General features: G+C 31.5%; 1 protein-coding gene across 2 annotated transcripts in view; it reads right to left on the reverse strand.

Annotated features, from left to right (window-relative positions):
* The window catches only part of RIT2 (Ras like without CAAX 2), a 669,143-nt gene that overhangs the window by 363,808 nt on the left and 291,961 nt on the right, over positions 1-13,374 (reverse strand). For both annotated transcript variants that reach the window (XM_074286067.1, XM_074286057.1), the window contains exon 4: positions 10,495-10,686. In XM_074286067.1, the coding sequence (XP_074142168.1) occupies positions 10,495-10,686 (192 nt within the window). The remainder of the gene's footprint in view (positions 1-10,494; positions 10,687-13,374) is intronic.

Here is a 13,374-nt window from a genome sequence, read left to right on the forward strand (position 1 = left end):
GTCACATTTTCTGAGGTAAGGAAGTGGGAGTCTATTTAGCCCTAGGATGTAAAAACTGAAGAAAAACTTTGGTTTGCAAGAGAAATATTCCCTATACTGAATTCATATATGTTTCTGTATGTATATATACACATAAACACTTATTTATGTATAAATATATATGCACACACATATATTTGAAATATATGTAATATATAACACAAAACATATATGAATTATTATATTAATAACATAGTGAGATATATGTCTCATATGCATATAAATTATATTACACATATAGCTCTGAAATGATTGTGTATGTACATGCATATATATGTATTCATTTAAATATACATATACCTTTATATGTAGACACAGATACTTATATATAATCTAAATATAAAAATGAATCATATATAGATATATATGCCTATGTAAACATATACAAATCTATATACTTTATGATATATATATGTGTTTTACATATAGATATGTGAATAAAGAAAACCATATATTTATAAATAAAACATAAACATGTATACATATACATGCATGCAAGTAAATACATATGTATATCACAGGGGATCAAAGATATTTAGAAATTGAAGATTGCTCAATAATAGGAATTCCTTATTTTAGGTCTCAATGTTGGTAGCATTTTCCCCTTTTTTATATAATTACCATAATAAATATAATAATTATATATCTATGTATTTAATGTGATTTGCTTTCCTTTAAAATCTATATATTTTAGTTTATGCATTAAAAACATAATTCTGAGGAGGGGAATGCCTTATGGCTCCATAAGACACAAAAATCCCTGGACTAGGGCCAGATATAAAAAGAAACATCAACTATCAGTGTCCCAATTTTCCCACATCCCCTCCAATATTTGTTATTTTCTATTTCTGTCATCTTAGTCAATTGAGAGGTGGGAGATGGTAACTCACAGTTGTTGTAATTAGCATTTCTCTGATCAATAGTTATTTAGAGCATTTTTTCATATGACTATAAACAACTTTAATTTTGTTATCTGAAAATTGTCTATTTATACATATCCTTTGACCATTTATCAATAGGGGAATGACTTTCATTCTTAAAAAAATTGACACAGTTCTTTATATATTTTAGAAATAAGATCTTTATCAGAAACACTGGCTGTAAAGATTCTTTTCCCAGCTTTGTGCTTCCCTTTTAATCTTGTTTGTGTTGGTTTTGTTTGTGCAAAATCTTTTTAATTTACTGTCATAAATGTTGTCCATTTTGCCTTTCATAATGTTGTCTAATTCACTCATTTTGACCTTATTTTGGTAAGGGGTGTGAGATATATGCTGAGTTTCTGAGATATTATTTTCTAGTTTTCCCAGAAATTTTTTGTCAAATAATGAGGGCTTATTATACTATAAGCCTTATTATATTGTGTGTATTTAATCTATTTCACTGATCCACCACTCTATCTTAGTCAGTACCAAATGGTTTTGATGACTGCTCTTTTATATATGATTTTAGGTTTTGAACTGCTAAGCCACCAATAATTTGTATTTTTTTCATTAATTTCCTTGATATTTTTGACCTTTTGTTCTTCCAGATGAATTTTGTTATCATTTTTTCTAGTTATATAAAATCATTTTCTGTTAGTTTGATAGATGACAAGGCATATTTTATAATTTTATCTTTTGACATTCCTGAAACCCATTTCATTTAGAATATTGTTTTTACATTTGGGAAAAGCTAAGTGAAAACAAAAATTGACACTGGCCCACTTCCAGGCAGGAAAGTACTGGAAATTATGAAGTAAGAGTATATACATTGAGTCATAGAGAAGGGAAAGATAGTAAGGAATTATGGAGTATTTTACAGTAGGAACTATCAATTGTAGACACAATTAGAGAATAAATAGTGTTGGTTTGTTAAGTATCTTTCTTCTATTATTTCATCCTCACTTTAAAACAACAAGCATAGCTAATAGGGATTTTAAGATTTGCAAAACACTTTTATTATTGCATTCTCACAAAAATCATGGGGAGTAGGTGCTATCATTTCACCTAATTCTCATTTTACAGAAAAAAGCGCAAACAAATCTGAGACTAGGAGATATTAAGTATTTGGTTCATGGTCACAGAACTAGAAAATGTCTAACACAAACTTTGAAGGCAAATTTTCCTAACTACTATTCCAACACTTAATCCATTAGAAAATCTAGGTGCCTCCTAGAGTACTCCTGAAAGTCCCCACTTCCCCCATCCGGTTTCCTCATTGTCCAATTTTTCCTTCTTAATTCCCCAATTCATCTGGCATATTCCCAAAGTCTTCTTCATCTACATATTTAATTTTTTTTTCTTTTCTCCTATGATTAATGGAAAAAAAAACTTTTATTTTTTCTCCTTTCACTACTAAGAAGCTAAAGTAATTCTGATAAACCAATTCATATCCAGATGGCAATGACTAAAAGCATTCAATATGTTTGCTGGATGTCTCCCATAGACCTTCCAAATAATATATTGCCTTTGAACAATAAAGGCATTGTTTTCAATTGTTGGAGTAAATAAAGTACCATCTATGTGCCAGGTATTCTACAAATAGTCATTTTTACAAATATTATCTCTTTTGAGTCTCCCAAAAATCATAACATTTAAGCTCTATTGTTGTCAATGTCAAATGGTGATAATGAAGCAGAGAGAAGTTAATGGACTTGTCTAGTGTTATATAATTAGTAAGTATCTGATATCAAATTTGAACTCAGGGCTTCGTGACAACAGGGCCAGGGTTCTATTGACTTTATCACCTGTCTTCTATGTTGAGACTAATGCTAGAACTTTCAGATATTCCATTTTTAGGTGAGTGAACTTCTGCCCTTCATGACAGAAATTTCCACTCTTAAGAAACAGTTGAAGACCATTATTTATTATCAATAGAGCATGTGAAATAGCAAGAGTGTAGTGGAATTTTGTTATGTTTATCAAGCAGAATCTGGCTTGCAAAATTGTCTGTCTTTGTGTTATGACTATCAACAATAGTATTTTATTCATTGAATTTTTAAAATGATTATTATTATTAATTAATGTAATCTTAGAAATCTCTCTGGTTTATTTGGAATATTTTGAGTTGTATTAATATTGAGTACTTTCATTGTTCAGACAGAGAATCTGAAGACCACATTCATCAGATGTAATGGAACAAAGCAGCTAGATAGTTCAATGGACAGATCATTGGTCCTGGAATTAGGAAGAGCTGAATTCAAATTTAGCTTCAGACCTTTACTATCTTTGTAAGCCTGGGCAAGTCATTTACCAGATGTTTGCCGTGGTTTCCTCAACTATAGAATGGAGATAATAATATTACCTAACTTGCAAAATTGATGGGAGAAAGAACTTAGATAATATTTGTATATGGCTTACCCCCAGGAACTAATACAGAATAGATATTATATAAACACTATTTATGATGATGATAAGGAGATTGATGATGCAGATAAATTGAGGTTCTACTTCTGGCTTTGTCATTCCCTATAAAATTTCAAGGAAGTCATTTAATTTTTCTGGGCCTGTAAAAGTTCTAGATCTAAAAGTAATCTTAAGTTTTTAAGTTGGTAGTAGAGAATAGATGATGGAGAAAAGAAAGAGTTGTTTGAGTTCTCCAAGTTACTTTCCAAGCAAGTTTTAATAAAGCCTCAGAACAAATTCTAAGGAGGCAGAATAAACAAAAGGATAGAGTAAAAAACAAAAGGTGAAAGGAAAAGGTCATAATGAGATGAGAATACAGTCCACTGCAGTCCATGCCAACTCAATCAATATTAGCCATTTCAACCTTAGGGATGATAGAGTCAACTGTGGCAGTAGTAAATTCCAGAGTTCTCAGACAACAGCCAGTAAGGAGATCAGATAATGAAATTACAAGGGTTTCATTGATGACACTGGGAACAGAAATCAATTGCATTGCTTATATAGGGATCCAGTTTCCAATTCAGAGTTGCATCCTAGGTTGAGGAAGAACACTAGACACAGCCACATGGAAGCAGGGATACTGGACACTGAAGAAAAGTGTTCCTTAAAAAGAATTGGCCAACTGAAAGAAGTAAAAAGTTCACTGAAGAAAATAATTCCTTAAAAATTTAAATTGGGCAAGGGGAAACTTTCTCTCCATTAAACATCAAGGAATATATGACCAAAATCAAAATATGAAAAAAAAATCTGAAATATCTTATTAAAAACAACAATTGATTTAAAACAGATTAAAGAGAGATAATTTAAGAATTTTTGGACTTCATGAAAACCATCATTTTTTAAAAACATCAAGGAAAACTGCCTTGATATTATAGAACCAGAGAGTATAATAAAAATAAAAATTCCCAAGATTATTATAGAAAAATTCCAGAGCTTCCAGGTCAAGGAGAAATATTACAAATAGCTTGAAAAAATTCAAATATCAAATATCAATATCTTGACTGTATCAGGTATCATAGTCAGGATAAAAAAAATATATAGCAATTTCTCCTTTAGAAGATCAGAGTTATTGGAATATGATACTCTGGAAGGCAAAGGAGCTATGCTTACAACTAGGAATCACTTACATAGCAAAACCAAGCATAACTCTTCAGAGGGGAAAGAGTTATTTAATGAAATAGAGGCCTTTCAATCATTCCTGGTGAAAAGACCAAAGGTGAATAGAAAATCTGACTTTCAAAAATAAGAATCAAACAAAACATTATAAAGGTAAACAGGAAAAAGAAATCATAAAAGATTCAATAAGATTAAAATATTTCATTATCTACATGGGAAAATAATCATCATAACTCTTCAGAACTTTATACTTATTGGTTAAGTTAGGATTACATATACATTGGCACATATACAAATACATGTGAGCTTAATATGATGAGATTATATCTAAAAAATAAAATTAAAGGGTGAAAAAGAGGAATAAAGGGGAAGAAGAAGGAAGAGAGAGGTAGCATGGGGTATATTATTTCAGTAACAAAAGGCATGAAAGAGAAGAAATTGGGGAGTTGGAGAAAAAAAATTTGCATATTACTCTTATTGGAATTGGTTCAAAAGAACAAACAATATGCACATATATTTGGATATGGAGGTCTATATTACCTAACAGGAAAATAGGAGGAAAAAGGGGAAGTGGAGAGGTAGCATGATAAGTAGGGAGAATGGATTGGAGGAGGCAGTAGCCAGAAACAAAACACTTTTTTGAAGGCTAAGAAGGGTGAATGAACAGAGGAAGAGTAGGATAAGTGGAAGAGAGAGAAATAGAACAAAATGCAATAATACATAATTAGAAATCATAACTCAAAAAAGTTACAGCAAGTTTTTATTCTGAAAAATTACTTATTTCTCAAATGTACAGAGAACGGAGTCAAATTTATGAAGAATAAAAACCATTGCCCAAATAATAAAGGGTTAAATGATCTGAACAGTTAATTTTTAGACAGAGTAATAATGAAAGCTATCTGTAATGATTAGAATAAATGCTCTAAATTTTTACTGATTAGAGAAATGCAAATTAAATCTACTTAGAGGTACCACCTCACACCTCTCAGATTGGCTAATATTTCAGAAGAGGAATATGGCAAATGTTGAGAAAGTTGGAAGAACTGAGACATTGTCAGTGGAGTTGATGCAGATCCATTCATTTTCCAGTTTCTAGCCACTACAAAAAGGGCTGCCACAAACATTTTGGCACATACAGCTCCCTTTCCCATCTTTAGTATTTCTGCTGGATCAAAGGATATGCACTTTTGATAACTTTTTGGCCATAGTTCCAAATTGCTCTCCAGAATGGCTGAATTCTTTCACAACTCTTCCAACAATGCATTAGTGTCCCAGTTTTCCCACATCCCCTCCAACATTCATCATTATCTTTTCCTGTCATCTTAGCCAATGTGACAGCTGTGTGGTGGTATCTCAGAGTTGTCTTAATTTGCATTTCTCTGATCAGTAGTGATTTGGAACACTCTTTCATATGAGTGCTCTAAAGAGCAATTTGGAACTATGCCCAGCAGTTTATAAAATCATGTATGTGTGCTTTATAAGAAATGTAGGAGGTTCTCAGAAAATAATAACAATAAAAAAATAAAATACTTGGAAAAAATAACATGAAATGATGTAAAGTACAGTGAGAAGAACAAAAACAGTGTACACAACAACAGTAATATTGAATATTGAGAATGACTTAGCTATTCTCAACAATGCAATGATAGATCCTCACTTAACACCATATACCAAGATAAGATCAAAATTGGTCCAGGATTTGGGCATAAAGAATGAGATCATAAATAGATTAAAGGAACAGAGGATAGTCTACCTCTCAGACCTGTGGAGCATGAAGGAATTTATGACAAAAGGAGAACTAGAGATCATTATTGATCACAAAATAGAAGAGTTTGATTATATCAAATTAAAAAACTTTTATATAAACAAAACTAATGCAAACAAGATTAGAAGGGAAGTAACAAATTGGGAAAATATTTTTACAGTTACAGGTTCTGATAAAGGCCTCATTTCCAAAATATATAGAGAACCATTCTCCAATTGATAAATGGTCAAAGGATATGAACACTTTTCAGATAATGAAATTGAAACTATATCCACTCATATGAAAGAGTGTTCCAAATCACTACTGATCAGAGAAATGCAAATTAAGACAACTCTGAGATACCACCACACAGTTGTCACATTGGCTAAGATGACAGGAAAAGATAATGATGAATGTTGGAGGGGATGTGGGAAAACTGGGACACTAATGCATTGTTGGAAGAGTTGTGAAAGAATTCAGCCATTCTGGAGAGCAATTTGGAACTATGGCCAAAAAGTTATCAAAAGTGCATATCCTTTGATCCAGCAGAAATACTAAAGATGGGAAAGGGAGCTGTATGTGCCAAAATGTTTGTGGCAGCCCTTTTTGTAGTGGCTAGAAACTGGAAAATGAATGGATCTGCATCAATTGGAGAATGGTTGGGTAAATTGTGGTATATGAAGATTATTGAATATTATTGCTCTATAAGAAATGACCAGCAGGATGAATACAGAGAGGTTTGGAGAGACTTACATGAACTGATGCTGAGTGAAATGAGCAGAACCAGAAGATCATCATACACTTCAACAACAATACTATATGAGGATGTATTCTGATGGAAGTGGATATCTTCAACATAGAGAAGATCTAATTCACTTCCAGTTGATCAGTGATGGACAGAAACAGTTACGCCCAGAGAAGGAACACTGGGAAGTGAATGTAAATTGTTAGCACTACTGTCTTTCTACCCAGGTTACTTATACCTTTGGAATCCAATTCTTACCGTGTAACAAGAAAATTGATTTTATACACTTATATTGTATCTAGGATATACTATAACACATTTAATATGTATGGGATTGCCTGTCATCTAGGGGAGGGAGTAGAGGGAGGGAGGAGAAAATTTGGAAAAATGAATACAAGGGATAATGTTGTAAAAAAATACTCATGCATATGTACTGTCAAAAATTACAATTATAAAATTAATAAAACAATAATAATTTTTTAAAAATGCAATGATAGAAGACAATTCCAAAGGACTTATGAAAATTGCTATCCACCTCCCAGAAAAAGAACTAATGATACCTAAATGTAGATCAAAGAATTCTTAAAAACAAATAACAAAACCAAAAAGCAAACAAAAGCTTTACTAATTTTTAAAATTTTTGTTTTCTTTTATAACATGGGTTATATGGAAATGTGTTTTGTATGACTGCATAAAATTGTTGGCTATCTCAGTGGGAAGAGCAGGAGGTATAAAGATCATTTGGAACTTAAAGTTTAAAAATAAAAAAAAGAACTATTAATAATATTTTTATATGTAAGCGGGGAAATGAAATATTAAATTCTGAGTAAGGTGTAAATGCTCTAACTCCCCCAACTTTCTCTCTCTTTCATGGATTCATACTTAATTGGAAAGTCTAATAAAACACTTAGATGCCTAGAAACTACATCACACTATTAGTGCTATAAAGAAATTAGCAAATTAGAAGAAAGATAACATACTAAACTTAGGAGATATTTTTAAAAAGTTTTGGATACATTATAAGTGTATGTATAAAATGGAGCTCTTAATCTGACTACCCTCAGAATAATATAACAATTTACATACATGCATATGTATATGCATATATTATATATCTGTGCTGGTTCATACATACATACATACATATATACATAAACACATACACAAATACCAAAGAAATATCTGAGTATTCCAATATGATATATACTTTCCAAGCATAAGGGAGATTGATAGTATATGAAAATTCAAATGTATAAAAGAGGGTATCACCTGCTTTACCATATTCATCCTGAAACAAAATTGTTTTCCACCATAGTTCCCAATATTTAGCAATGTTTATGCTCCTTTTGTTTATTTTTGGAAGGGTAATTAACTATAGAAACATAAAACTATACATTTGGAATCCAATTCAGCTGAAAATCAATATGAAAAAAAAAATGATTTAAAAAAAATGATCTAAATGTAATAAGACCTTGAGTATTGACTTGCATATTAGGATTTAGTGTTCAAAGAGGGAGCAATTTGGAATGTTTGGATCTGTGAACTAAAAGATGAAACGGAGTTAAACACTGGAGTTTCTTGAGGAAAGAAACACAGCCTGTGACACAGGTTAAAATGAATAAGAGAAATCTTATAAGTTGAATTGAAAAAATTTTGAGAAAAATAAATAGCAGATGAAAAAAGACCCTATAGGTATTTCAGAACAGAATATTCAAGTTATAGTTCAATATATTCAAACTATATTCAACATAATAGTTGTGCCTATCACATTAGATATGTAAAGTGAATTTATGTACATGCATATATATATACATGTTTTGCCTCAAACATCAAGAGATTAAAGATTATTTAGAAATAAAAAGAAATTCAAATTAGGGAAGATAATTCAATCTCTGCCTAAATGTTAAAAGTTTTCCCTATTGTAGACTCTAGCCTATTTTGAATGCAATCAAAAGTTTATTCTAGACTTGATAAAGCAGCAGAGGAGAGCACAAGGACTAGGGATGGCATTACATTCCCCTTAAGATTTAAAAGAAAAGAGAGAAACTAATTCCTTTTGTAGTGTATGGCTTAGTGAAACCCAAGAACTCAAGGAGGGAAGAAAAGGCTTAATATTGGCCAATTTACTCTCTCCAAAGTGACACACAGAACTACTAGTATTACATAAATCAAAATAAAAAACAAATTCAATGAAATGTTAGTTAACATGTAGCTTTGCAGAAACAATAGACCTCTTTGGAACTTCCTAAACCCCAAATTCTCAAGATATATCATCTTTGGAAAATTTTATTATATAAGTAAATTTTATATATATATATATATATATATATATATATATATATATATATATATATATATATATATATATATATATATAAGATTAAGTCTACTAGTACATCTCATCAGAATAGTCTGCCCCTCTGATTGGATATTCTGGACTTTGAGCTCTAGGGTATCCGTTTCAAAAGGGGACACAGCAGAGATTTTCTCCCATTTCCCTACCAGCTTTCCATGACACATATGTACAGAGTACTTTCAACAATCACTTTAACAGCTTTGTTTTTGGGGGGTTGTCTTTCATTATCAGATTTAAATTCCTTATAGGCAAGACTTAACTTTATTTTTATTCATATCCTCAATGCTTAACACCCTGCTTAGCATATAGCAATAAAATGTTTAAAAATGTTTATTGACTGACTATATAAAGTGAACCAAATATATATATATATACACACACACACATATATATACATTCATATACATATATACATATACATATACATATACATATATACATATACATATATACATATACATATACATATACATATACATATACATATACATATACATATACATATGCATATACATATACATATACATATACATATACATATATATATATATACACACACATATATATGGTTATAGGGTTACATCAAGGTCACTTTTTCCACTGATAGACGTTCCTTACATTGGTTTCTTCATGTGGAGCAAGAGCTAATGAATTTCCTATTTCAATCTTCATAGCTATGAAGATATTACCTATGGTTATAAAATCTGTACCGATTAGACTTCATAAAGTGATTCTGAAAACTGGCTAAAGCAAACTTCAGTCAGAAAAATCTCTACCACAAGTCTATCTGATCCTACCTGATACCTAATAACTGACCCATCCTTGGCTTATTAATTCTTGTGGAAGAAATGAGAACAGAGAAGTTTGACTATATTCATTATGACTAGGTATCATGGTATAGTTCTAGGGTGATTTTCAATAGAACAATTTCAAGAAGATACTTTACTCATAAATTCGTACTTTGTACACACACACACACACACACACACACACACACACACACACACACACACACAATGATCTTTTAAAATTGACCTTGGATGCTATGGTAACCAGACATGTTTTGAAATAGTCTACGGAAAGAACACTAACTGATTCAATTGGCACTTACTTGCCGGGCCTGCTCCAGATCAATTTTGTTCCCCACTAGCACCAAAGGAATGTCATAGGTGTGGCGGACCTGATAAATGAGCTCTTTAAACCCAGCAGCTTCCTGGAAGGATTGTCGATCAGTGACAGAGTAGCATATAATGAAGCCCTCTCCACCTCTCATGTACTGGTCCCGCATGGCTGTGAATTCTGCCTGCAGAGGAAGGATAAGAATAATTTTATAATTTAGCACAGAGGAGCAAATAATTAACACTAAAAGAATAGGAGGTCAAATCTCTACAAGTATAGTGACTAGGCATTGTATGTTGTTGCTTTCTTTTAGGATTTTCATATTTTTTTAAATTGAGATTTTTTTTAATAGCTTAAGAATTTTCCTGATTGTTAGTGATACTTTCCTTCCCCTCAAAATAAGTTTGTGTAAATTTAATATTAACATAATCTATGGGTATATATAATAGCTTTATAACTGGAAGGATACTTATTTAGAGATTATCTAATACATCTGCTATCCCCCAAAAATTGTATCCATGAGAAAACTAAGACTCAGAGGTTCGATAACTTGTCTAACCCTACACAGGGAATAGCTAGGGGAAAAAAAAAAAAAAAAAAAAAAGATTTAAATTCAGGTGCTCTCACTTCAGTTCCTGCTTAGTATAAAAGGTTACACATGTAGATGCTTAATAAATACTTGTTAAATTAAAGATCTGGGTGAAATCTTAATATCTCATTATGTCATTACTAAAAATTAAAATTCCTTTTCAGATATACACAATTTTCCATTTCAGAGGTGTGTTAAGGGAGCATTTTAAAATAACTGTGTGCATGTGTGTGTGTGTGTGTGTGAGTGCATGTGTGTGACAGAGACAGAGACAGAGACAGAGAGATACAGACAGACACACAGATAGAGATAGTGATAGACACAAAGGCAGAGACAGAAAGAGATAGAGAAAAGGGAGGGAGGGGAAGAAAAGAGAAAAAAACTATTCTATCTCCTGACAAGGATTCCTTGTTTGCTGTAGAATACTGTGTCTCTCTAGATTCTTACCTTTGTCAATATTTGTGCTTGGTAGTTCTGTACCTACATATCATTAAAGATCTATCATTCTTATAATAGAAATATAGTTAGAAAACTGCTATGGACCTAAAAGCCCATCTAATTTGAACTTTTCATTTTTCAGAAAATCAAATTCAGACTCAGAGTGGTAAAGTTACTTTCCTGAAATTGTATAGCATTGCAGGAGAGAAAGAATTTGAACCCAGGTCAGATTCAGTTGTCTTTCAGCCTACCAAATGGGTTGTTTTACCTAATTTTTCTGAGTGTGAGAATGGAATGACATAATCAACATGGAAGTGCTTTGAAGAATTGAAAGCATGATATCACATTTTATTAGTATTTCTTAGCTTTGAAGAGAAAGAGACAATGAAGGTGAATGTTTTTTGTTAGCATGATATGGTTTCACTTATCAAATATTCTCAACATGAATATTATTGAAAAAGATTTATAAAGACTCTTCTCAAATAAGCAAATATAATTAACATAGAGTTCCTTCTTTCCTCTGACCATACAGGTACCAATCACTCTTGGAATAAATAAACCCTCAAAGAGGCTTTGGGGGAAGCCTGGGCACAAAAGATTGAATAAGAACCCGGGTTATGTATTACCTGAATAATATATGCTACTGTAATCATTTTATAAGATAGAATTTAATGTTCAACATGTTATTTCCTCTTTCATTTATCCATGAATTAAAGAACAGTATTTTGTATTCCAAGCATCCTGCATGTTAATATCTTCCTCAATTGCTTCCTGCTATAAATGAAACTTGTTGGTTAATAATTCAGAAACATTACTAGATTCCATTTGCTAAGCATAAGGAATGGAATTGCTATAAAACAGACTTACTATGTAAAATTCTACCTTAAAAAGTGTTTCTTATGACTTTAATAACCTAAATCTATAGTCTTAGCTCTTTCTTTCAATATTAGTTACTATATGGTCAAAAAATGATTAGGAAAAGACATAAAACATTTATTTTGAAGGAAAAAAAGGGGAAAGCTATGTTTTTTTTAATTGCTAAAACAAAAAAAAATAGAAAATAGTGTGAAAATCTAGTCAACATGTTTTTTATTTGCTAACAGATTAAGAATTCTTCGATTGCAGTTCAAGATTGATAACTGTCTAGTTCTCAATAGTAATATTATAGAAAGGAAAGATACTAGATTTGGAATTCACTAAACTGGATTTGTATACCGTCCTCTCTCCTTCCCTTCCTCCTTCCCTCATTTCTTCTCTCTCTCTCTCTCTCTCTCTCTCTCTCTCTCTCTCTCTCTCTCTCTCTCTCACACACACACACACACACACACAGATTTTGCTGTTTGTTTAAAATTATTTTTTGAGATTATGAAAGCAAGGCTACTTGAAGTGAATTGTACAAAAGTTGAACTTCAAATAGACTGGAGGTGCTTATAGGGATCATTGACAGGCTACAACACCTTTCAATAAAGAATTACACAATGAAAGTTATGAGCATGCCATTAGAAAATGCTCTAAATAATATTTTTTAAGAATAATGGAGAATAGGAAAGAATAATGGGAAGAATAATGGAGTAATGCATGTTCTTTATTAGTACCCATAAATAGTAATTAAGAGAAATTTTTCTAATACATTGAGAAGACCATCTATGAAGAATTTTGGAGATGAGTGTGCAAAGATCAGAAAGGATAAACAGGCATCCTCTATAAGAATACACATATCTCTAAGATTGTAGATTCATTAAACTTTTGCGAGACCATTTACCTAATAGAATCGTTGTGAGGAAAATCATTTGCCAAAAACCAATGTGTCATAAAGCTTCTTATTTCATTGGATTATTATGGGAA

Source organism: Sminthopsis crassicaudata, chromosome 1, assembly GCF_048593235.1.
Source record: "Sminthopsis crassicaudata isolate SCR6 chromosome 1, ASM4859323v1, whole genome shotgun sequence".
In the NCBI taxonomy this organism is placed as follows: Eukaryota; Metazoa; Chordata; class Mammalia; order Dasyuromorphia; family Dasyuridae; genus Sminthopsis; species Sminthopsis crassicaudata.